Source organism: Mchenga conophoros, linkage group LG3 (genome assembly GCF_057382185.1).
Source record: "Mchenga conophoros isolate Kocher_MC1m ecotype Shallow Benthic linkage group LG3, M_conophoros_male_GT1.1, whole genome shotgun sequence".
Taxonomy (NCBI): domain Eukaryota; kingdom Metazoa; phylum Chordata; class Actinopteri; order Cichliformes; family Cichlidae; genus Mchenga; species Mchenga conophoros.
This window is the reverse complement of record NC_140528.1, coordinates 63897234-63923730: the sequence shown is the minus strand read 5'-3', so window position 1 is coordinate 63923730 and position 26497 is coordinate 63897234. Positions and strand designations below refer to the sequence as shown.

General features: G+C 40.8%; 3 protein-coding genes across 10 annotated transcripts; 1 reads left to right on the top strand and 2 right to left on the bottom strand.

Annotated features, from left to right (window-relative positions):
• Positions 1-729: 729 nt before the first annotated feature.
• On the bottom strand, positions 730-14644 carry pik3c3 (phosphatidylinositol 3-kinase, catalytic subunit type 3). Of its 2 annotated transcripts, XM_085266584.1 has the most exons (26): positions 14213-14644; positions 12583-12771; positions 12265-12408; positions 11076-11205; positions 10871-10897; positions 9298-9384; positions 8995-9090; positions 8826-8897; positions 8612-8716; positions 7915-8007; positions 7596-7781; positions 7142-7272; positions 6615-6696; positions 6440-6507; positions 6242-6347; positions 5648-5764; positions 5217-5348; positions 4307-4435; positions 4069-4138; positions 3903-3967; positions 3739-3823; positions 3576-3650; positions 2962-3130; positions 2399-2489; positions 1175-1300; positions 730-1022 (listed from the first exon to the last, which is right to left on the bottom strand). In XM_085266584.1, exons 1-26 carry the CDS (start codon positions 14275-14277, stop codon positions 1008-1010), a joined length of 2655 nt encoding a protein of 884 aa, XP_085122710.1. In that variant the 5' UTR covers positions 14278-14644; the 3' UTR covers positions 730-1007. The 2 variants fall into 2 exon arrangements, with proteins under 2 accessions (XP_085122710.1, XP_085122711.1); XM_085266585.1 differs by lacking the exon at positions 10871-10897 and having other exon boundaries at positions 14213-14643.
• A 4422-nt stretch (positions 14645-19066) lies between these two features.
• Positions 19067-20828, top strand: msmp1 (microseminoprotein, prostate associated 1). The gene is made up of 3 exons (XM_085266583.1): positions 19067-19169; positions 19296-19404; positions 20173-20828. Exons 1-3 carry the CDS (start codon positions 19067-19069, stop codon positions 20363-20365), a joined length of 405 nt encoding a protein of 134 aa, XP_085122709.1. The 3' UTR covers positions 20366-20828.
• A 43-nt stretch (positions 20829-20871) lies between these two features.
• Positions 20872-26308, bottom strand: rgp1 (GP1 homolog, RAB6A GEF complex partner 1). 7 transcript variants are annotated; one of them, XM_085266579.1, is made up of 11 exons: positions 26017-26306; positions 25709-25824; positions 25387-25479; positions 25153-25298; positions 24675-24808; positions 24275-24358; positions 23941-24090; positions 23451-23597; positions 23056-23183; positions 22740-22917; positions 20872-21292 (listed from the first exon to the last, which is right to left on the bottom strand). In XM_085266579.1, exons 5-11 carry the CDS (start codon positions 24802-24804, stop codon positions 21069-21071), a joined length of 1041 nt encoding a protein of 346 aa, XP_085122705.1. In that variant the 5' UTR covers positions 24805-24808; positions 25153-25298; positions 25387-25479; positions 25709-25824; positions 26017-26306; the 3' UTR covers positions 20872-21068. The 7 variants fall into 7 exon arrangements, with proteins under 7 accessions (XP_085122705.1, XP_085122702.1, XP_085122704.1 ...); XM_085266576.1 differs by lacking the exon at positions 25153-25298 and having other exon boundaries at positions 26017-26308; XM_085266578.1 differs by lacking the exon at positions 25153-25298 and having other exon boundaries at positions 25351-25479; positions 26017-26307.
• Between the last annotated feature and the right edge of the window lie 189 nt (positions 26309-26497).

Genomic DNA, 26497 nt, shown 5'->3' with positions numbered 1-26497 from the left:
TGCGCTTGAACCGGAACCGGATGTAAGTTCCAAAAAACTGAATTTTGGAACTGAAATTGAATGGTGAGTAGTGAAACTGAAATTATTCGAGAGCTGAATTTTTAAAGGATAAAATGCAGTTTCAAAGCAAATCAATTCATTTTCAAAATATAAAATTCAATTTCAATTTAGTGATGATCATTTTCAAACCATAAATTCAATTTCAAATTAGACTAATTCAAATTCAGTTTTCAAAAGCATTTATTCAAGTTACAATTCAGATTCAATCTGAGCAATTCAAATTCAAATTTAACTTATTCAAATTCAGTTTCTGATGGCACAGATTTCTGCCCATAAAAGTTTGAGACTGTTCATTTCTTTGTAAATGAGTAAACTTACAAATCGAGCAGGTGATGAAATAATTATTTCATTTAGAGTAAGGCTGAACTTGATAACCAACTTATCAGAAATGAATACTAATAAATGTATATCTTCTGCTTGAATCACACACACTGGCTTATGTTTCATGTCTCTGTGCCAGGCAGGAAATACTTAGTCACTCGTTGAGTGACTCATCGGCCCTCTTGGGGTTCGACTTGTTTCCACCCCCAGCGTCGACAGTATGGCTGTCTGCAGATGGGCAGCAATGCTCAATTAAGAAACATGCTGCATGTCAAAAATGCTGCATGTCAGCACCCTTTTTGGACTCAAACGCTAAAAGAAAAAATACACAGACCATCCAAATAGTCGTTTAGTTGTAACAACAGTCTTTTATTTGGCCATACATTAGATTTCAATCATTCGTTCAGGATTTAATATACACGATATATACATAAGCAAATAAAAGACGTCAGCGTCCTCGTCTTGCAGTAAAGGTTGGCAGTGCAATCTTGGCCTTTTTAACAGTGTCACTGGGTTCCTTTCATCTTCTCCCACTCACACGTGCACCCACGCAGACGGCGTCGGTCGGCTCGGAGCCGTTTGCTCCTGCTGCTCAAGTTCAGTCCAGTTCAGCCTCTCTCCTCTGTTCATCTGCGCCAATACTGAAAAGGGAAAGAACAAAGTGAGCTTAAATCAGCAGTTTGAACGCTGAACAACAGAAAAGCTGGGTCTCATCTTGGTGGAGGTATTGGAAGAAAGGTAAACTTATGCTATCAGCTATTTAGCTTCTGCGTTTTGAATTATTTACACCTACCTGTGCAAATTTGTGTATCTGCTCGACGACAGCAGCGAACAAAGCTCCGACGCTCTCATCAATCAGACTCTGCATGTAGTGAACCGCCTCCTCGTCCGACAGGTCCAGTCTGAACTTATCCTGCACCTGGAGCCACATAAATATCCACGCATTAACCCTTTATTCATCATTGTATTATTTTAGGGTCTTTAAAATAATATGTAAAGCGCCTTGAGGCAGCTGTTGTGGTGATTTGTTGTTATAGAAATAAAACTGAACTGAATTACCACAGGACCATTTTACAAGTGCGCTTTAAAAGACCTTAACTCCGTTTGTAGTAGAGACAAAATTCAAATGCAGAGAACAGAAGACAAGCTTTACAGGTATATTCATATTATATCACTGTAGCACAAAGCATTCACCTCCACCTGGATTTTACCAGATGCTCTTCACATTACTTTAACTCCCCAACCATTTTGAGCTAGAGGGAAAATTCAAATGGTTCCTGAACGAAGATAGTTATTTTATCATTTTAACCTCCTAGGACCTGCCGTCCACATATGTGGACATCACATTTTGGGTTATTTAGACCAAAATACTCAATTTTGCTCTACAAGGGCCTGATATCTACTTATGAGGACATTATACTGCTACTGTGCTATTGAAATTTTAAACGAATATCCTCTTATTTGTCTTAGAAACAAAAATTAGGCAAAAATAAATAAATCTTTGCTTTACATTCATCAGGTCCCAATCAGAACAAATATCAAAGAGAAATTAAAAACGCATGATGTGGAGGAGTTCGGGTCTTAGGAGGTTAAAACCAAAATTACAAAATGACTCATCCTGTGTGATATTTGGGTCCCAAAGGTTTAAGTAATGTGAACTTTAAGGGTTAACCAGACATTTCTTGGTTACAGATAATGGGATGCTCCACAGGATCACGCTGTAATCTTAATCACAGGTTCATGGCAGTGCAGTAACAGCTCTTTGACTCAGTTTGTCTCAAATTTACTTAAACTTTACTGAACAATATTCATTATAAATAAAGCATGATTTGTTTCATGACAGCTAGTGTCTTCTTAATCCCCCTCAGGAAAACAAAAGATTTTCTGTAGGAGGCTACAAAGACAACCGATCTGATCTCCCCAGTACCCTTAATGACCTCAGCCCTGAAAAGAGCTTTAAGGGTGACTCCTAGCAGACTTTCAAAGGGTAAAGAGCTAAAGCTACCAACCACCTTACCTTTTTAACAGTTTTGTCAGGCTCAAGAGCGATGTCAGGAATATTGGCATCCACCATGAGAGAGAACAGGTTCAGGATCAGGTTGGAGTACCTGAGGAAGTGGAAGACGAGGAGCATATTGCACATTAGCTACAGTGGTGTCCATTAAAAACTGACAATGCTTTCCTTGTATTACATGTTTGCAGTTTTACTTGAAAGTAGCTTTTCAAGCTTTAAAGGTGCAAGTAAAAGTAAAATATAACTCCCAAGGATGATTAATCAAAGACAATATTTGGTAAAATTCACATCAAAGTGTTTTTTCCAATCACAGCAATGATCATCGTCATTAAACGTCTTTCTCAGACAAATTTAAAGACTTTTCAAGCTGCTATACAGTTTAGATTTTTTGCTTTTTAAAAGTTAAAACCAGTCTGATGATGGATTAGTCCTGTTTAATATCCCTTTAATCCACTGATTAAATAAACTCACTTAAAACCATGTCGGTATGTTTGTGTTGTTACTGTCCATATTCACAGTTTGCTTGGCTCAGAATCATCGTTTTGCTTTTATGTGTTTGCATGTACCTCCTAAGATGAAGAAAGGCGGTGTAGCACTGCTTCCTGAACTCCTGGTACTGTTCGCTCTGCATGCCTCCCATACCCTCCACCATCTCTTTGCTCAGCTTCATGGGCGGAGGCAGCGGTTTGGGGTCTCGGCCAAGGATGTAGCCGAAGTCTATGTGGAAGAGCTTCCCTGGATGGAGAAATGTGACAATTAAAAAAAAAAACTTAGAAAGTAGGAGGTTTTGATTTCTGAGATCATGAAATCCTCCAGCGTGGAACTACGGAAGCTTCTTAACTCAAATTTCTGAGAAAATAACGTGAATTTTCAAGTCAGAAATTTGAGATATTAACTTCCAATGTCAACTTAGGTCTACCAATCAAGAAAAAAACATTTTTTCCCAATTGACAGAAACGAGCTTTCCTTAGCCTCTGATTTCTAAGAAAAACAGATACATCTACTGGGGCGCTTGCAAGGTTGTCCTTTAAGTCCAGTCGTTTTAAGCTTTGATACAGTGCCAGTGGATAATAATCTAACAAATAAGCCCTGTAAACATATGGAAGTCACACAGCTACCTAAAGCTACATTAGAGATGACACACAGGCTTGATGTTAGTAAGTTAGTGTGTTTGCCTCACCGGTCTTTGTCAGCAGCAGGTTGTCCAGGTGTCTGTCTCCCACTCCCAGGATGTACGTGATGACACAGTAACCAGCTGGGAAATAACGAGAGGCACATTGATCAGATATTCAATCGGCTCCTCCAGCAACTAAATGAGCACCGATCTGTTACGAGCGTCTCACCGCAGCTCTTGACGTAGGTATCCATCACCTCTGAGCTGATGCCGTACGGCCCTTTTTCACTTGGCGCGTGCTTCCTAAAGAAGCTCTGTCAACACGGGATTAAAATGAGCACTTAAATCAAAGCAGCGCCCTGACGCGCCGTGTCTCTGACAAACTCTGCTCACCTGGATGTTGCCTTCAGTAGCCAGAACTTCAGCGACAGGAACCGACTGGACAAACTGCATAAAACCTAAGCACGCAACACGTTTTCTGCATTAGGCTGAACATCTTTAATACTTTGAAATCATAACAGCTTAAAACGCTGCTGCTGAGTTACTTCATTCTTCTTACCGTGCTTGGTGCTTGTGGCCAGAACTTTATAGGGTGTCAGCTTCAGGTCCAAATTCTCTTTTCTTAACAGCTTTAAGACAGAAAAAAATGATGATACACACTGACACAGACTCCTGACTTATGAAGATAATCTTGGACTTTGTCTCTCGTCAGTGATGAGCTAAAATATTTTTTTAAGCAAAAAACATCGTCTTCAACTTCCTGGGGGCATTCCCGTCTGTTAACGAACACTTCTTACTTTGTCCATGAGCGAGATGATCTGCAGGATGAGCTGATCTTGTCTCAGGTCGTCTCCATGTTTGAAGATGACTGGATATGTAGCTCCATCCTCAGCCTTGAAGATCAGTTTGGCGGGCATCAGAGCACTCTGACACACAAACGCACAGAGAAAAGCCTTTTATTTTCGCATAGATACTGCTCGTAATCAGGACAATATGCACCAAAGCAAACTGCACTGAAATCAAAGGCAAGCCTCTGCCTTTCTAACAGCACCACTGACGACTGAAGGGATATAACACAGTGGTCAGGGGATCACATCAAGTACAAGTAAATAAGTACCTGATAGTGAAATTAAACATGAAAGCACCCCTGTTTTTCTAATGTGCATCAAACACACTGTTAGTAAGAGAAAAGACAGTCTATTTCCTCTTAAGTGCCTGCAGAGGCTCTGTGTGAGATCTGATGCTATGGAGGAAATGAACGATGAAGTGAGCAAATTTGCACTTTTGATGAGTAATGACCACACCCGCGGTTACATTTACAAACTGTCTGAAGGCTGTAGCTGAGCTGCTGTTTAGCTACTCCACCTGCCTGATCATTGAATTTACAGTGCCACAAATCACCATTTATTCTCTCATGTTAGCAGTTTATTTAAATGGTAAATGGACTGATTCTTATATAGAGCTTTTCTACTTTAACTGAGCACTCAAACATATCACATTCGCCCGTTCACACACATTCATACAAGCACTGTTTCCTTTCTATCTAACACTCACACTCTGATGAACACAGAGATCAACTTGGGGTTAGCATCTGGCCCAAGGATACTTCAACATGCAGACTGGAGCAGCCAGGGTTCAAACAACCAGCCTTCAGATTAGTAGATGGCCTCCTGAGCTACACCCCCAGTCTCACAACGGCGACTGTACCTTGAAGAGTGTGGCTGTCTCTGGGATGATGCCTTTGATCCTGATTTGAGGCTCCAGAGGAAGCGGAATCGCCTCGATCTCTGACAGGTTCACCTTCTCGTTGTCAGCCAGCAGGGCCTGAAGTCGCTCTGTCTGCAGACACACATGAAGGTTTGCTGACATTAACACAAGTAAGCAGGATCAGTGTCACCAGGAGCACACACCGAAGTCAATTAAGTGTTTGTATGTGTGAATAAGGAGTGCTTTTATTAAAAGGACAGTGTACTGCTGCGTATTAAAACAGGAAATAAATACAAACACTTCTCATAAATAAACCATGTTCAGGAAATATCTGTTGATTTACTCAGATATAAAAAAACATGGGAGCCTACACAGGTGGGTTTTTTTAAAAGCACATTTAACACCGAAGCTGTTTTGAATATCTTTGCTACCTTCTTCTTGCGGTTTCCGCTCTCCCGTTGGACAGCCTTCATCAGCTGCACCAGTCTGTCTACAAACGTCTGCTGGGCAGCCAAGAGCGACCGCATCACCCTCACGGTCTTATCACCCTGGAGAAAAGAAAAAGTGTGAGCACACAGCAGTGGAGACACACACACACAGTCAGTTCTATAAAGCTTTGCTACATATTACATCAGTCAGCCGCTTTTATTGTACAGGCTTATCAGACCGGGGCAAATTTGGAACAATCCAGAATTTTAAAAATGACCCATTTACACTCAACTCCAAACTCTTTTTCTTGACAATATCCTTAAATCTCATCTAATAATATAAGTCCAACAAAGGAAAATACACTGAGACTTATTTTTATAACATTATGATCCAACTATGACACAGCTGGCAGCGTTATTTTGGGTATGCTCTTTGATAAATGAAGGCAGAAAGTGATTAAAACAAGACACCTTATTGGTAAAAGCATTGGGATGCAAATAGATTTTTACAGAGTAGCAGGGTGACATGATATATAACACTAACTCGCACTCGATGAGACATCAGCTAACTTTGCCAAAGTAAGTTAAAAATCTGACCTTTAGCAAAGCCTGACTGAACCTCCTCATGACGTTCAGGTACATCTCGTGGGTCTTTGGATCTCTCTGCTGTGTGTCCTGATCTTCACACTCCACAATCACATACCTGAGGAAGAAACGTGGATTTATACACACATTTTTATGACTAACTTCTTTTTGTCCAGGCAGAAAACAAAAAGCACTGTAAAGAGGACTCACCAGTACAAATAGTTGGCAAGTGTAGAGTTCTTGCAAGCACGAGAGATCAGGAACGTGCAAAGGTCTTGCTGCAAAGACATGAGGACACAATGCTGTGTTACGAACAACTGATAGGACAACATGACAGAACAACGCACTGTCCACAGGTCCTTTATGGGGATTTTTATTTGCTCACCTCTAGATTCTCACTGTCAGCTCCCTCCTTTCCCTTCTGTGGCATAGTGGATGATCCAGATGAGCCAGAAAGAATTTGGGAACTGCAAAGCATGTGACAGTTTTACACATCTACTTAAAAGGATTGTGTATATGTTACTGACAGCTGATTTTTAAAACTGACAGCTTCTTTTTAAAATGTGTGCATTGTTCATTCTTATTTCATTCCACGTGTAAGACAGCATTGTGGCAGATCTGCAGCTGTCTGGATCCAGCTGCAGATCTGCCAGTAAAATCATAACATTCAATGAGTTCATCGCGGTTTCTGAAAGAGAAATAATCAGATCCTGCAGATCGGCTGATGCTCTCTCAGCTGGGGAACATTTGGGGGTAAATTTAGACCCAGAAAGTGAACAAAAAAAACCACACACATACTTGAGTCATCTCAAAGCCACTTTTAGACATTTTCAGTTTCAGAGCCAGAAGAGAAGCTAATGCGATCAGCGGTGTTGACTCATTTATTAACCAGAATGGCTTTAAAGTACTGACCTGTCCAATGCAGCGTCATCTGAAAGTCCCTGGCCATCTCTCTTGCTGCCTGGATCTAAACCACCCTGAATATCACTGAAGTTCTCATACTTGAGCGCCTGCACCAGCTGAAGCAGGTACATCAGCAGGTCCTAGAGAGGAGAGACAGGAATTATCATTATGATTTCAATGTAATTGATTTAATACTCCTGGTTAAGCTTGATTTAGAGTCCTGCATTCCCCGCCGAGCCTATAGTGTAGTGATAGGGATTGTTGGTGGCTTTTATACTTCTGGTTGCATTGCTTTGCCATTACAGAGGAAGTGGAGCTGATCGTGTTGGAAAGTTTCATACAACACATGAACAAATAACAGTCAGACTTCAAGTAATTGAAAGAAAGAATAAAATGGAAAAACACATATTTGTATTCAAGTTTTTAAAAGGTTTTTCCACCCACACACGACCTGTCCTCCTACCTCATCATCAGCCTGCTGTAGCCGAGCCACCGCATAGCGTCTCACTGTGGGGTTGGTGAAATGGGATGACAGCAGCTCCAGAGAGTCCTCCACATCCATGGGCTTCCACTTTCCCAGCAACTCCAGAGCCTGCTTGGCCTCCTGGGGCAGATCCCAGTTCACACACTTGAGGAACTTTGTCAGGGCCTGCAGTCAGAGGAGGAGGAATCATTGAACATGTATGCAGACGTAGCAGCAGCAGTCGCTGGGGGAGGAATAGTTGGAAGTTACACATAGTAATGTACACTTGGTTGTAACGGGGAAGACACCAGCAGCACACCTTTTCCTGTGTGGTGAGGTAGTATCTGAACTTCCACACCAGGTCCTGCTCTTCAGAACTCAGCTGCTTGGTTGGAGGGTAGCTAACGATGATCTGTACATGCAAACAAACAATTTTAGATTAAAGCAAGCAAAGTTATTATAGAAACATAATTGTTCTAACGATTCTTTCATTTTTTTTTCACTGATCTTTTGTGATGTCTACACTCAAAAGCATCCGTCTTCTTTTAGCAACAGTGTATAAACATAACACAGAACAGTTTCCAGTTCAGTACATTTTAAATGGGTTTCTGGATCGTGTTCACATATGGATTCTTTTTCTCATGATGGAGCTTTATCCTGCATTTGTGGATGCTGACAGAGAACTGTGTTCACAGACAGGATTTATTTATGGAAGGGTTCATGAGCCCATGCATTGATTTCCATGACAGAATCGTGTTTTTTTCCATGAAGGCTATAAGATCACAGTCATACAATACTGATTTTTGTCCCTTGCACACAGAGATTTCTCCATATACTCTCAATCTTTTGATATCATGTGCTGTAAATGATAAGATTTAATGCTTTCTTTGTTCTATAGTAAATAAACTGTAGGTTTGTGCGATTTACCAATCATTGCATGTTATTTTGATTTATGTTTTACACAGCGTCATAGCTTTTTTGTAGTTCTAAAACTTGAGTAGCTGCTAGCTACTCACATTGAGCTGGTCACGTGTGGCAGCATTAGGCTTCAGGTCATGATCTGAGGGCCCACTGCGAAGGCTACGAGCCAGTTTGTGATGCTTGCTCTCTACCAGGTTTTCCTGTGAAGGAAAAGAAAAGCCAAAGTTACAGCATGTGAATGAAATGATGTGTGAGCAAACTAGCACACAACATTTATATTTCTTCAACATCATGAAATCATTTTCTCACCATCCCCATCTGTGGGTCGGGAACTTTGACAATGTCGCAGCTGGTAAGAACTGGTGATGCATCGTCTCCATCCTTAATGGCGACAAAGGAGAACAGACCAATCAGCCGACACCGTTCCAACACGTGGTATCTACCTGCTGTGTGCTGCCACTAATAATCAGGAAATTACCTTTTCATAATAGACGATGCTGTACTCCTTGTCATTTGATTTGACACGAGGAAACTCCACCATGAGGTACATAAAGTTGGAGCTGCGCTTCTCACTCTGCAGAAAGACAATTTCACATTTTTCAATTTGAAAAATGTAAATAAGCGCGAATTGAACCGCAAATACAGTTGATGATTCAATTCCTCCTAAATAAGCCTTCATATCCTTCTGAGACTAATCTTCACATAGTACATCTTATTGATGCTTTCTCGACTCGACTGCAGAGTCGGCCTGTGCAACCAGAATCGAGCTTAACAAACTCACTTCATTGATCATCTCAATCTCTCTGAAGGTCAGCCGGTCCAGCCAGTCCACCTTCACCATGTGGCCCTGCCGATGAGCCTTTGTCAGCTGGATGGAGAGATGGGAAGGTTTGCAGAGAAATGAGCACATAATTTTAGCAAAATCAAAAGAGAAAAATACAGAAACGGCCGTTCTGTTGAACTGATCACAGCATGGCGGCTGGTGTGCAAACAGCCCGACCGATCATGCACAGTGCCAGCGGCCAATCCAGCATCTCCGCACACTCAGCAGCCAGTCCACTCATCAGTTAGTGAGTGTGGGTGTTGGGAATGTAAGCACACACTTGGCCACGAACAGGAAGCCCACAACTCAGCTGCGTAGAATAAATACTTACTCTTTAAAACAACATATGAACTGGTAGCAGCCTGAACACAACCTCTAATATACTTAAGCCAGCTGCATTTATGATGAATAATAATAATAATAATAAAACATGGGGAATCAGTGTAGTTGTTTTAGGAAACAAAATTTAAAAATAAAATTAGCTAACGTTGAAATAAAATGTACTCCCTGATAACCTCTTCTAAGTATCCCATAAAGCTACAACGAGTCAATGAATATAATTGTGTGTCCACATAAATATGAAATCCATGCACACACATGAAAACACACCAACATGTGAAATATGGAGGACTGAAAGTGCCAAAATCAAAAATAGAGTAAAATAAAAAACTGATAAACAAATCAATATGCACTCTATTTCCTGTTTCTTACCTTTGTAACAATTCACTTGTTTATTTACTTTCACATAATTTTCTAATTTATTTTAAAAAAGTACTGTATTATATTATTTAGGTATTATATGTCCTTAATGTGTTTCCCATACGTATTTCTTTTATTTTGGCATTTCTTTATACTTCATTATGCAGATAAATAGGCTTTATTATTGTCATTTTAAGTGTGTAGTTGGCTCATGATAGAAAGGTTAGCCTCCAGTCCGGTATGGTGACTCTCCAATACAGTTATGTCAAAAAGAAGGTTTTCACAAAATACTGACATACTTGACTATTATATTATTTCATATATTTATTATTTTGCCTAAGCATTTCTTTAAATATTTAGCAAACAATATTCATATTTGAACGATATTTGAATTAAGTGTTTATTAATGTATCTCAAGTCATTCATTTCTTAATTTTGGCAGTTTTAATCCTCCATAACAAGCAGAAAACTGATGTGTGTAAATGCTTTAAAAAAAACACAGCCATACATCTTCACAGACAAAAAAAAAAGTTTTCACACCAAAACCTGGATCAAAATGTATTTGTAAACACACTGAACAGATTTATGCTGTATACAGGTTTCCCACATAGAACAGTGCAAAGTGAACAGAGGTCTGACACGAGGAGGAAGTGAGTACTTAATGTCCCTGCCACAGTTTGAATTGTCCTGATGTGGTAACCATCATTTTCATACTGTGTTATACAAATGGAAATCTATTTGCAGATACATTTTGGCCATGGCCTTGTTCATACATATACAGTACACACACATAATCTGCATTGCCAACACTAACTCCTGCAGTGGTACTCACATCACTGAGTACCTCCAGGTCAGGGCCCTGGAACAGATGATGGTTTAGACAGTGCTTTGCATTGGATGGTTTCTTTTTATCCAACGTTTCCTGTTCACCTTTGACTCTACTTCATTGCCCAATCCTTTCCTTTCAGTCCTTTAATCACTCATCCTCATCATCATCCTCCTCTTTCCTATCCACACACATGTATACAATATTATACCTTGGCGAGCCTGCCCATCTGGTCCTCTGCCAGGCTGCTGCTGGTGCGTCCCGGTGTGGTTGTGGGCTCTCCTCCATCCCCTTCCACGCCTGGCCAAACCTTCAGGTCATGCATCCCTTGCCGGAACATGCTAGAGCAGGACGGGAGGAGGGTATTTAAACTCACGCACACTACTACATACTCAGACCTTTAAACACTGATTTCAGCACGGCAGCTTTTGGAGACCACAGCAGACCAAAGGACAAGGCAAAATGTCAAGGTCCACCTGTATTCACAACTACACAACATAGCCTCACTGTCACCTGCCATGTTATCACTTCTTCTTTTCAGACTGAGCTTTTGGTGGCCCAAAAGTGCAATACAAGGGCCTAGCATGACACTAGATTTTGCTTCCATTGATGTTTCTCCTCCGTCTTACCTTCTCCATACTTTTCTCTTCTATCATCCTGTTACAAGTTAATCTTCACTTCATCAGTCAAAGGTAGATGCACCGAAGTTCTGTTTTTCTCAGAACTGCGTCGGCTCTCTTAAACGTTTTCTGGTAAAGTGTAATCTGACCTCCTTGCGTAACCAGTGGTTTGTACCTCGTTCTAAACTCTATATTTAGATTCATGAAGGCGTCTCTTGATTGTAGACTTTGACACTGGCTGACGACCGCCTGTGCTACGCCTCAGCCTCCTAGTAGACACACCTATGGTATACATTTAAAATTCTGATTTTCATAAAAGTTGACCTCTGACTTTGACGTGCACCTATGGTATCAGATTAAAACTTCTCCTTGAAGTATCGCATTCACAAGACTTTCAGAAAACTTGACCTCTGAACTTGACATTCAAAGTCATTCGAGATTTTTGGTAGATGCACCTCAGGTATCAACTTCAAAATCCTACATAGCCTCGTTCTCAAGTTACCACATTCATAAACTTGAGTGTCCATGCTGTCTCTTGAAATAAAAGCTGAAAGTCTGCACTTCAATCACTTCTTACCGTGTTTGATTTAAAATTCCCTGCAGGGGAGTACATTAGTAAAATTACATAAAACATGTGGACCTACATGTATCTGTGTGTTGTAATAATAGGGAAATGTCATAAAAAATTGCAAGGCAAACCTAGACTTTTCTCTCACCAGCGTGCCTTGACACATCACCTGGAAACCACTGCCAAAAGTAACAGAGCAAGGACACACTTACCCATATTTGCCAAACAGAGTCACGGTGGTTCCACCGACTGGAACGGCTCTGCCGGGCCCATAAATGTCCCACACTGTGAGAGCAACCTGGGCACTTTGGGGAAGGTCGGGGTACTTGACTGGCAACCGCAGCCACTCGTTCCAGCTGCACCGGAAAACAGGATAAACAGAGAAAATAAAATGCACATGTAGAAGTGAGTAGCTGATGGCCATTTTGCTACAGAACTTTGAAAAAAATTCCTTTGCTTGACTTTTACAACCTCATAATCAGTGCATTACATCATATTATAATAACACTAAAACCCAGCATGGTTCTTACTTCCAGCGTGTGCTGAATGCTTTGTACGAGGTGCGAACAGGAAGGGCCAGAGGCTTTCCTTCAGCAAACACCTGACAGGTTACATAGAGGTCCGAGCAGTTCTCCTGGTAGAGCCCAGAGAAGCGCAGCATCGGGTCTTCGAGCAGCGCTTTGTAGCTCTTCTGCTCTCGCTTTCCTTCTAAACTGCCTCTGAAAGAGGGGAGAAGAGAAGGTCAGAGTGTGGAGCTGCAGTCTGATTGTTTGCTGATGTTATCAAGAGTGCTCCAACTTGTCTAGCTTCTCTTCTCACAAGTAAGTCAATATTTCTTTTGTATTTCCTACAAAACAGATTTTCAAAGCCTGCCGAGTCAAAATATCCCCCAACAATGCTGCAAACCTTTAATTAACTCACCTTTTTTGCTCTTCGTATAAAGAAAACCCTCCAAGTATGGAGTGCAAATACTGTATTTAGTCAAGATACCATGAAAAAAAAAAAAAGATATTTGCTGTTACTGAGAATTTCAATACCGCAGCACTAGCTCCCCCCACCAGCAAAGAGGTTTCTGGCCTTCAATAAAAGGGAATATACCCCGGCCATGATTTATAACATGCTCAAAGTACATTTGTGTTTAAACAAATGGCCAGAAATGACAGAAAGATACACAGACTGCTGTTAAATAAGGTAACACACACTCCTACCATTCTATAAAACTCTACAATAACTCTTACCTGTCAGGTATAAGAGTCCACACACATATTTCTGCATTATAGCTTATTGCAGCTGTTTCTTAGACTCACAAGGGGCATATTATTTATGAATGCATTGCAATAATCTTGCATTATCTCAGTCTTACTAGTAGTACAGTCGACTGTACTATTTTTATTCATTATCCTGCTGCTGCTACACAATAAATCCCCCTGTTGGGGATAAACATTAAATGATCTGTTTATCTTGCAGGTGTAGTCACCCCCATTTGGAGGCAGAAAACTCCAGTGAAAATCTGACCAAATTGTGGAGCTATTTAATAATAATACGATCATAATGCAATAATAAAACTCATGAGCTGCACACAGGATTTAAATATAGGACACACTGAGCTCAGATAATAAGAGTTTAGCTCAGGGGGGCATATGCTACCTGAGTCATGATGGTAACATTAAGCAACCGACTGGCCTAACAGTGCTTCTGTCTCTCCTCCCACCCCAAAAAGGACAATAAACACAATACAACACTGTAATTCATCAGAACGACGTAAAGCAGAACCAGTGTTTCTAATACATGTGGACTGAGTCTTGATGAACAGAAGAAGGCTTGTCTCTTCCTTTTCTGTAGGTACAAATGTAATGTAATTATACTTTCATATAACCTAAAATTACTGCAAATGCATGATAATCTTACATTTGCACATAAAGTAAGAGAAGAACAGCAAATCGTAACTCTGGGGCTTGTGATGGCAGTCTGCTGTCTCCTGTTTGACTGTTTGGTTTATGTGTGCGCGACAAACAATGTGTTGGACAAACTTCAAAGTCAGAAAAACGTGTTAACGAGACACAACGCGCGCGCGCACACACAAAGGAAAGCATCGCGTGAGGTCACAAGATACAGGAGTTTACGCCGCCTTGACCCAAAGAGACTCAGTGAAAAACTCACATCTTAAGTTGAACATTGATGTCCATATCACAGCTGTAAACATAGTTGAATTTATCAGTGTCCATCTTCCGACGGGGAAACTCTGAATTCCAACCAGAGACCGGATGACTTCAACATGAAATCCCGGACAGTTATAGGAGACTTTGCGAGCGGTTGTGTTTGCGACCAGGCCTCGGATCAGCACCCCGCAGAGCTCAGCTAAAGGTCCCGCCACACGGCTGGAGACGCTGTAGGTCCGGACACGAGTTTAAAAGGATGTTAACTGCCTACATTCACGATAAAGACATAATTCTAACGGCTGTCTCGCCGGGCATGATTTGGTGTTTTTGTTAGCTACCTACACAACACAGCAGCAACCGAAACCTACAGTCAGGCGAGAGCAGTCGAATTGCGATATAGTGACTGAGACGACTGAACGTGGGATTGTCATATCGTGGGGTTGATTAACCGAGTCTGATGCGGAAAAGAAGGAAGTAAAAAAAGAGGCGGAACGTTTATATTAAAGGAGCAGTGCACACGAACTACATCAATAGAACTACACAAATACACTGGGGAAAATATTCACTCACTCATCCAATTCACTGAATACAGGTGTTCTAACCACTTCTATGGCCACAGGTGTATAAAATCAAGCTACTAGGCATGCAGACTGCTTTTACAGAAATTTGTGAAAGAATGGGTCGCTCAAAGGGATGCTGAATTCCAGCATGGTACCGTGACGGGATGCCACCTATAAAACAAGTACAATCGGGATATTGCCTCACTGTTAAATATTCCACAGTCAACTGTTAGTGGAAATATAACAAAGTGAAAACGATTGGGAAAAACAGCAACTCAGGCACGAACTGGTAGGCCACGTAAAATCACAGAGCATGGTCAGTGGACACATGGTGCACAGAGGTTTCAAACTTTCTGCAGAGTCAGTCTTACAGACCTCCAAACTTCATGTGGCCTTCAGATTAGCTCAGGAACAACCATAGAGAGCTTCATGGAATGGCCGAGCAGCTACATCAAAGCCTTACATCGCCAAGCGCAATGCAAAATGGTGTAAAGCACGCCACCACTGGACTCTAGAGCAGTGGAAATGTGCTCTCTGGAGTAACTAATCACGCTTTGCCGGATGGCAATCTGATAGACGAGTCTGGGTTTGGCCGTTGAAATTTTGGACAATTTCACGCTCCCAACTTTGTGTGAATAGTTTGGGGATGTCCCCTTCCTGTTCCAATATGACTGCACACCAGTGCACAAAGCAAGGTCCATAAAGACATGGATGAGCGAGTTTGGTGTGGATGAACTTGACTGGCCTGCACAGAGTCCTTACCTCAAGCCAGCAGAAAACCTTTGGGATGAATTAGAGCAGAGACTGTGAGCCAGGCCTTCTTGTCCAACATCAATGTCTGACCTCACAAATGTGCTTCTGGAAGAATGATCAAAAATTCCAATAAACACTCCCAAACCTTGTGGAAAGCCTTCCCAGAAGACTTGAAGGTGATATAGCTACAAAGATTTGACTGACACTATATTAAACCCAGTGGATTACAAAATGGATGCCACTCAAGTTCATATGCGTTTGAAGGTAGACACGCAAACGCTTTTGGCAAAATATATACAGAAATGTTGCATATGGCACAGAAAGAAAGGCAAAACAGCAGAAATATAATTCCAAAGTATTTAAAATAAAAGCAGAACTTTAAAGAAAAACAAAATACAGTTTTAAAAAAATCAACAGTGAAGCTGCAAATCAATTTAAACGTAACATACAAGATGAGCTGGTTTTAAAGCTTTTTTTAACAAGTCTCACTAAGGGGTCAAATGCACTCTAACTAAAGAGCACACCACCAAATATAAAAATGCTGCACACAAAACATATCATAAGCAGAAGTGGAAGTGTTCAGGAAACCACAATAACTGAGCCATGAAGTGTTTGACCACTACAGAGCAGGTGACTGAGTGCTGAGGTGCATAGTGGGTAAAAGTTTTGCTGACTTTATAACTGCAGAGCTCCAAAACTCCTTCCTCTTCTGTGCCTGAGCAGCTCCTGTAGGTGTAAAGTGCAGGTGACCCAGCACCTTTATGTTTACCTGATTGATTACAGTTTTCATCTGAAAACCGTTGAGGAAGGGCTACGACTTTATTCCCATCTATTGTGGCCATTTTTGTCTACTACTACTTTTGTCTATTTCTAATCTGATATTCACTAAAATTTTTAAGTATTTAGTGTAAATTTTAGTTTAAGAATGAGAAAAAAGAGACTGATGCACCTTTGATTTTTTTTTTTTTTTTTTTAGCTTTTTTCCATTTAATCAATACAAACAATCCACTTGTGAAACACTGACGATGCTAAAGACAAGGATTTCATGCTCTGTGAACTTTTCCCAACCCAATTAAAAAACACTTGTACCCAATTAAGTGCATATCCATGAAGGACGAGAGGTGTGTGACAGGAAAATCTTTTGTTTTCAGAGGTCCTCCCTTTCCATCAGCACTGACGACAACATATTTGTCAGATCAGGCTGTGAACTCTTTGCCAGCATATGGGACCCCATAGGCTCCGAGGAGGTCTCCGCCACCCAGGCTGAACTATGGAAAAACATCTGCATCTAAATACTGACCTCAATCAGGCCTTTACGTAGCCTGACTGACACCTTAGTCTTCTGCGCTGCCCGACAGAGGCAACTGTGAGTTGGACTGAGTGAAAGAAGAAGCACCCTTGGTCGATCAGGGAGACCTATCAACACTCTTGAACTATAGAGAGAAGGCATGTAAAGCGCCATGTTACAGGGCCCCGGGGGCTCCTGTGAGAGGCATGAGAGGATTTTTCCTATGACCTCGAGCTCAGCCTGCAGATAGTAAACAAGTGGAAGAAGATGAGATAAGGTTTTGTTGGCGTGTGGATTGATACCACACTGCAACATATGCTCAGATGACATATTTAACTTTTGACTTAACGCCATTTTCCTTGGATGAACAATCCATGAAAAATTGCAAAAGAACCGGGCAACAAAGAAATACACCTGTCTGCATTACAGACGTTATGAATATGAAGACACATGTTTCCAGTGACCAACTGTGATAAGAGGAGCAGTTCAAACTTTATCTTTGATTGTTGTTTAAATGATTTGACATGGACCTTTTGGGATTTTTTTTTCAGTCAAATCTTTTTCTTAAATGTTAGCTTAGTTACAGTGGGGAAATAATTATTTGATCCCCTGCTGAACAGTTTCATATTTTTATGGTAGGCTCATTTTACTGGAGAGAGACGGAATATCAACAAAAATTCCAGAAGAGACACACTCCCTAAAAGTTATAAACTGATTTACATGTCATGTATATAAAAGAATTTGAAACAAACTTGATGTTAGCGTCGGCTTGGTCAGTGGTAGATTGAGGTTTGTGCAAAAGAGCAGGAGGCTGAAATAATAAAATCCGTCATCATCATTACCCGTTTCCCCTTGGGGGTTCTTAATCAAGATGACTGAGCTCTGTTCCCTATGTTGCTCCACATCCTGCTAAGGAAGCAATCAGGAAAAAGTGAGAACAGCCAACATCTACATTAACACACACTCTTTTAATAAACTCTGCAACACAGAATTTAGGTTTAAATGACAAATAATTAGAAATTGTAAGCAGCTGTAACTAAGGTTTTCATTATGATACAGTTAGGATGGCCAGTCTCCCACTGTCCCTCCACTTTCCACAAACTGTTACTTAATTAATTCTCCCAAAAATCAACTAAACCCAATAAAAAATCCCTCCAAAAGAAATGTGTACGTCTTTCTCATTTAGCTTTCAGTATCCATCATTTATCGATACTGAAGCTGGAATTATGCCTTAGGCTCATTAAACTCCTGGTCTCTCGGAGACACTCCCCAAACATACTTCCATCATAAAGCAGGAAATATGTTATCATTCAAAATCCCATGTAAGTGTTTACATCAGGTTAAAAGAAATCTAAATCTACAAAAGCCCTTGATCTACATTCACATATGTTGTTCCCACATCTGACAATTCATTCCTTCCCTTTTAATTTGATTACATTTAGACTCCTTTCAGTATTGAATTTCATTTGTATGGTAGCAGTTCACAAAACAGTCACCTGAAAGCGCTTTTTAGATTGTAGTGTAAACACCTCACCACATGAGAGAGAAAACCCCAAGAATCAAAGAATTCCCGAAAAGCAAGCAGTTTGGTGAAAGTGGGAAGGAAAAACTTCCTTATAACAGGAAGAACCATTCAAAAGCAGAACAACCATGGAGAGAGAAGACCGCATTGAACGACACACAGTTGTGGCATATGGACACTATGGACATATGTAGCTGCCAGAGCTGAAAGCACCTCGCAGAATCATGATTATATATTTAAAATTTATATTCGGCACATTTTCTGGGGCTGTGCGGTGATCCTCACAAAAACCAAGAGGGAGGCTGAATGATGATGAATCATGTTTTACATTTCCATCGCCCTCTCTCTCCACCTCCTTCTCTCCTTGGACGTAACCGCTCTTTCTCTCTCTCTGCCCTCCATCTCACCTCTCTGCTACCCTTCCCTCTCTTAGTCACCGCGTGGATGTGTCATTGTTTCTAACACTTCGGAGGTTCATGCCTGCTGAAGCGCATCGAGGAGATCTCCAGAGTGCCAAAAGCGTGCCAAGATACAACTTTACCCTCCCCTCTACACAACACCTCCACCTCCTCATTCCCAACGGATGGCACCGCTGACACTCTCCACAGCCAAGTCTGTGGGCCACATGACGGTGCAAGCCACACCTCCACGCCATGGTCATGAACCCTCAAAGCATATAAATGAGGGAAGAAAAGGAGAAGAGGAATCACAAGCTGACCAGACGTGATAAAGATGGAGCTCTTCAGGGTTCACTTGTTGCTTGGAGCCGTAGGGTTTCTTCTGTGGACCAGCGGTGGCTCTGCTGCACCCATGGAGTGCCACTTCAGCTCCAGAGGTGAGATCCAATTCTTTATAACCCTTTTTAAAAAAAAAACCCAAACATTTACCTTTAAAAAAAACCCATCAGTTTATAAAAAAATGTATTATTTTGAGCTCTTCCCCCCACCATGTGTTCGTCCAGCTCTGTGTGTGTACGAGGGGAGGCACTACTCACTGGGTGAAACCTGGATGGACAACGCTTGCATGCAATGCACCTGTCTGCACCCTGTTGGGGTCGGTTGCTGTGAGACGTGAGTACACAAACAGACGGTGTGATTTGGTGTCCAGATGCCAACATTTTCTAAACCGCATGGTTTAAAGAGACTGAGTGACTTTGTTTTCATGGTGGAACAGCAGTTTCACCAGATGTTTTGCTTAAGAATAAAGAAAGTGGCCACAAATGTTGTTAGTCTGCAGGAATCTTGTCTGTGTGGGTTTTTTTTACTGATATTATTCTAGTGTTACTATTGTAAATCACAGGTGGCTGCGCCTTACTTTGCAGATACTTTTAAATATTTTAGGTAATGCTTTAGAAGCCAAATATGGTCATATTTAATGTTTCTAATTACATTTTATCACAACTTTTATAAGCTTCTGTTTTTTTTTTTCAATAAAACAAATTACATGTTTTCATTTGGGCACATAAAAATATTCAGATTTGACAAAGTGTTTCGAGTTTTCTGTGGGTACCCAAAAAAATATCCCAGGGCTGTAGCAAGAATGTCACTAACCTGTGCAATCTCTGACTCAAACACACATAGATATGTACATATCTATGTTTTTAGATTCTATTTTTACTCTATACTTTATTTGTTAGAAACTCTTTATTTTTGTATTTTATGAGTACTTAGATTGCTTTCTTTGTACTGAATGGGACCGCATATAATATCGTTGTGCTTTTGGCAAAAATAACAATAAAAATGAGATTCTGATTCTGAAAAAGTTTACATTTTAAAGCGTGAAGTGAGAAGTGCAAAGAAGGTTTGACACGCTTTACCTTCCTCTTAATTACTGCCCAGAGTGCATCGGCCGGTGGATTTCCCCGCATGGTGTGAAGTGCAGGTGGAGCAAGTGACCTGCAAAGTGTCTCTAGTCCAGTCAGCTGACCCCCGCCTGCCCTGCTCCCCGGGTCAAGCGAACAAGGACCCGAGCCATGGATCGCTTCAGCTGCAGCAGCATCTCGAAGGCTGGAACGCAACTAGCACTGAGTAACTCTGCCGCCACTCTGCCTGCCCATGGAGCCGATACTCATTACAGTTAGATATCCATAACCATTACTCATCTTCAGTATATGAATTATTCATGTAGGGAATATGATGCTTAGCAATTTTTAAGCAAATGTGCAGCAATTTACACAAAATAATTTGAAGTCTTAACAGATGTAGAAAATATAGGTCCCTGCCTGCTTTAGAAGCATTTTAATTTCTGTTTACGCTTATATCAGTTAGCAACTTGTCTAATCCCAGCTGAGCTTCTTATGAAACTCCTTTTAAGTTTACAGGATTTTAAAATGCTAAATAACATCAAACCGTTAAGTGTTTCTTTGTTCAAAGATCCTGATATTAATCCAACTGCTATCTTTAATTAACCCACTGATGACATTCTGTAAATATATAAATGTACTTTAATATAAATGTCTGTTCAGTTTGACCTGTTTGCTGCTGTAACTCATTTAACCTCCAAATAAAAGTGTTGTTTACATGAAGAAATGACAGAGATTTAAGTCACGCTTTTAATTTTCTCTTACATCTTGATTGAGCGTTTTGCTCCAGATGAAAGAAAAAGCTCTGATTAACCATCGGAGGAGAGTCTTTGTTCTTGAAATGTGCATCTACATCTCTCTCTCTCACACACACACACACACACACACACACACACACACACACACACACACACACACACACACACACACACGTTAAATGGTAATGGTGTTGGTCCCTGTAAACTGGGACACGTAGGAAGCCAAAGCCGGGTTGGTGGGCAGGACTTTGATCGGTAGATTCCAGCTGAAGGTGTCCACATCCACATGCTCCGCCCCAGCCCACACTGTGACCTCTGATTGGTTCTGCAGGACAGTGGGCGGTTCCATAGGCTCCCGGGCAGTAACGAATTCAAAGTGCAGGCGCCACCTCAGGGTCACTAAATAAACAAAAGAGCCGGAGTAAGTAATTTTCTTTTCATATACATTCTATGAAAAGTACCTAGGTTTATGTGTAGATGTTCCCGGTCGTGTCCTTTTTTACTCTTTTGCCGGCACGTTCCTACATTTCTTAGTGTGCAGCCACAAGGAAAAATAAGGAATGCTCGTCACCCACATGCTTGTAAAACTTTCCATATTAATAGGTGTGAATCATTTTTATTAAAATTTAGTCACTGCCTTAAGGCACTGTAAACCCACACTGGTTTTTGTGTCCTTCTCTTCTGTGGTTAGCACATTGAGTTTACGTGTAATTGATATTGTCATTATCCAGGTTCAGACTACACAGCATCAGCCCGATTATGACTCAGCCCAGCTTACACAGGGTGTTGTTTTGGTTCAGAAACAAAATGTGCATCGTGCATAACAACTGATCATTTTATCCTGCACTCCATCAAATAATGGATGAAAACTCACACTTCATCTGGGAAGCCTGGCCGGTACTTTAATAAAAACGTTAAAATACTGCCTTGGAACATCTGCTACAAATTATGAGTGAGAAGTAAGTAAGAAGCATTGGGTGAAGTTTAGCCCCTTTATCTTAAAAACATTAAATTTTACAAGTATTAGAATTTATTAGAATCTTTGGCTGTCATACATAAATATGAATATTTTGAAAACTACATACGAAAATGATGGAGAACATCTATTTGATATGGCTAACACAAACTCACGCTTTCTGAAAGAGGTTAATATGGGTTTAGGATGTGGTGTCATACCAGGGGAATATCGTATTCGATTTAGATGAAACTTTCTTATTCAAACTTTAATATTTATGAAATCCTTGGCCTGCATTTGTATAGCGCTTTTCTAGTCCCTAAGGACCCCAAAGCGCTTCACACTACATTCAGTCATTCACCCATTCACACACACATTCACACACTGGCGATGGCAAGCTACATTGTAGTCACAGCTGCAATGTATTTATGAAATCCTTTACTTATTTTGAACCATATTTTGTGCCTTGCATATGAGAAGCTACAATATCTAAGTCCTCTACCTGCAAAACTATGTTTCTACAGGCCTGTGCTGCAGAATCTGCTGTCAGCAATAGGACATTCATTCTATCTGAACTTCATCCACACTACTGAGAGTCTATATGGAGCCATAGTACAGACACTCAGAAAAGTTTGAAGGACTTTTCAAGATTATGTCATTTTTAGATGCCTTCTGAAAATGTATGCAAGGAAAACATCTAAAAACATCCTGACATTCATCGCTTGAAATTTTTTTCAGAAAACTAATGATAGTAGGAACCTGGAATTGTGCTTAGCTTATATAGGCAATTGATGAACTATGCCTACTTAGTTTGTATGACACTGATCTACAAGTAATTGTTGAGATATGATTGAGCCGTGAGTCAGACATAATTCAGCTTGAGTGACTTACCAATGTCTCTGCTGAAACCCGGCGTGACATTCAGGGGTATGGGAAGAGAGAAGTGGCTGAAGGCCGTGTGGAGGCAAGACTCCAGATGTCGCCCGTGTCCAGTCACACTGGGAGTTTGTCCTGGTCTACGCTGGTACTGCTGCTGGATCTCCTCCTCACTCTGAAGGCTCACTGAATACTGAAACACAAACACACACACACACACACACACACACACACACACACACACACACACACACACACACAGCTTTAGAGAAAATTCAAAGGGTGACTGAATTGGAAAGTGCATCGTATGAAAATTGTAGAGCAAACACACCTGCAGGCAGGGAATGTCTCCCTCTGAAAAGTTAAACGTGCCGATGATGTCCTCCCCGAGTCTGTAAACAGTCTTAAAGATGCAGAACTTTGCTACTTTCCCACGCATGTTGGTGATATTAAACATATCTGGAAAAAACAAAGACACACACATCAGATGTGGAGACACAAAAAGAATCTGCTGCTTTTATTTTTGCCTTTCAGGTACCGAATGAAGCCACCATTTTATAGATGTACACGCTTATGTGAATGTAACAACTAAAATAGTGAGAAAACAGTTTAATTTGTCAAAATATTCCCAAAGAAAAAAGGGGGTGACGCTTACGTTAAAAACAATTTGCACAAACTAGAGTTTAAACTCCTGCAAAGAGCAGAAGGGCAGAGAATTCGACTCACGGGGGTAGCGCCTCGAGGTGGTGACCATTAACATGTCCAGTGCTCTCTCCAAAGGCCGAGAGTCCCTGCGGCTCACTTCCTCTTCCTCCAGGAAAGGGTTGGAGGGGCAAACCTCTTCATCCTGGGGAAATGGAGGCTCTGGCATGCCTATGTGGGTACATGCAAAAAACACCAACATCAGATAAAAGATTCTCATTTTTTAAAGTCAATTTTCTTGGCAACGTTTTAAGTACTTTCTATAAAGCAAAGAGCTCTGGTAACTGTGACATAATCAGACTCTTTTTGCTGTCCAGAGAAAAATGAAAATCTACATGCCTGGTTAAGAGACCACAACAAAAGTTTATATCCACAGTATTTTTTTGCCAATACTTCTCTGGTTTTGCTGTCGTTCTAATATTATACTACAGCCGAAGCAAAGATCTTTCAACCCCTGTTTCTCTGTGGCTACAACTGTAAAATGAAAGCCAGAGTCGGTCAAAAGTCCATTCACCTTGCAGAACCAACACTCTAAAGGGAACACGAAGTAGCTTGATGGGCGAGTTGACCCTTTGACAGCCAATGGTCAGTTTGTAGACGTACTTCACCGCCTGACCACGGAAACTGGGAGGCCCATCAATGGGAACAACCTCACTGTATGAGTCTGTGAAAGAATGACAATGTTTGCAAGACTGAGTCTCACACACACAAATGAGATAATGCTATGTATGGGAAACCATCTAGAAACCTCATCATTATTGTGTTAAGTGTTTCATTCTTTAACAGCAGTGTAGATATTTCACTTCACATTATTGTTAACTTTTTCCCACAAATGTAAAGACATGTACATGTTTTACTCTCTCCAGGGTCCAGGCGCAGGTCGCAGAATAATATCTTAGGAGGAGTGTCCAGCACACACTGCCCTCGTTCTCCTGGAGAACAAAGCAGGAGATGTTAAATGTATTACACACTAAGAAAGCTATGGAAAAAAGGCTACTAATATGTTGCTACTTTTCATTGTGTGTGAAGACTTGTTAGCAGACACAGCAGCAAATTTATCCAGTATTGGGGATGTTCTTTTTTAAATTCACCTTGTGAACCTTGCATGGCTGTAAGGCAGTTGGATGTATGACCCATACATCCACTGAAGTGGTGTCAATATGCAAATGTACTGTTTATAAGATTGGGGAAACCCAGATAAGTTTATACTATTTCTGCCAGTCTTAGATTTCATATTTTATTTCTTACCTCTGCTTGGGATGAGCACAGTCTCGCTCTCAGCCTGGACATCCTGTTTGTTGCCCTGAGCCGGCAAGGCTACTCTGTTCTCACTTGCATGAAACTGACAGTGGATCTGGGCACTGGCCCATGCCAGCATCTCACTGGAACAAAAATCAGAATCAGACAACAAGGCTTACACAAGGGTACAATTATTTCAGTGTCCTCTGTGTTACAGTCTACCAACAACACTAGGTCACGAGACACCATATAAATCCTAATAACTGTGTTAAAAGAAGTGAAATAAAAAAAAACAACTCCTTCCTGTTTTAGCTGCTCCGTTTACAGGTTACCACAGTGGATCACCCGCCGCCACCTCACCCCATCTCCAGCATCCTCTGTTAACCCAACCCTCCTCCTTCACTACATGAATCTCCTCTAAGGTCTTCCTCTTTTCCACCTGCCTGGGTGGATAGTTGATCCCAGGAATTTAAGCTCCTTCACTCACCTGTCTCCTTAAATGTTCACTTTTCCATCTGTCTCCCTCTCATTCACACACATGCATTTTGTCTTGCTTCTACTGACTTTCATTCTTCTTCCCTCCAGTGCATACCACCACCTCAGTACTCAGGGACTCTTGCCTGACCAACACCACTGCAAACAAGAAGGGGCACAGAGAAGATCCCTGTTGTAATCTTACCCCTACCTTGAATCCATCTGTCTCTCCTACTGCACACCTCACCACTGTTTTGCTGTCCTCATATATTTCACCACCATCGCACGCTTTTTCTAGATCCTTCCAGAAGACGTGTAAATCCTTCTAACCTTCTCTATACTTCCCAAGGAAATAAAGAAATCATTTAGATTACAAAATATTCTAACAGCAGGATATCAGAAACGTGTTATTATTAAGAATCCTTTTCTGTAAATCTTGCCAAAACAAAACCTACTCTAATTAAAAGCCCGCATATTAACATACGACAGTCAAAACAAAGAATAACACATGGCTGATATTCCCTTATTTTTAATCTCATTGAACAAGGAGCAAACTTGTAAAATCCTACCTGCTCGCCGAGGTGGAAAGATGAGACATCGGGTTGGTGAAAGTTACAAGACACTCCATGAGCTCCCCGGCCAGAAACACTGAGCCTCGGGCCATAGAGGCCACAACCTCGATCATCTATAACGTTACGAACCGACAACGCTACTTTAGAAAATGAAAAACGTAAACGATAATATCGTGAGCACATTGCAGTTCTATCTGATGTACTTTTTTGTCGTTACAGTTTGACCTACATACAGCCAGTATGAATTTCACTTGTTGGCCCTCTTTGCTAATGACTGTAGTTTTAAGGACAAGTTTATCACATACCTTCACTTCACGCGATACTGCGGCAAAGCAAATATGCAATGTTCTCCCCGAAGAAACCTAAATACACTTCTTGAATAAAAGTATACCAAATTTCTCAATTCATGCCAATCCGAGCATAGCTTACTTAGCTAGCATTCCAGCTGGCTACAGTAAACAAAAAAAAAATACGTAGACATTCTGTTTCCGGTGCTGTTTTACCAATCACGAACAACGGGAAACAGAAATAAGATTAATAACATATAAGAATATATATACATATATTTTTCCTTTCGTATGATATTTTAAGATTACCTTTAAAATAATACGTTATTTAAAATTTGGATATATTAAAAAATATAGTAAGCGAGTGTGTGACGTTGCTATGGTAACATATACGGAAGGGGTAAACTCAGTGATTACAAAGAATCTTTGATTTGTAGAATTTATGTTGAAAGTTTTAAATTATAACAGACAAAAATTTTGAATATTCTGTTGAATTTCA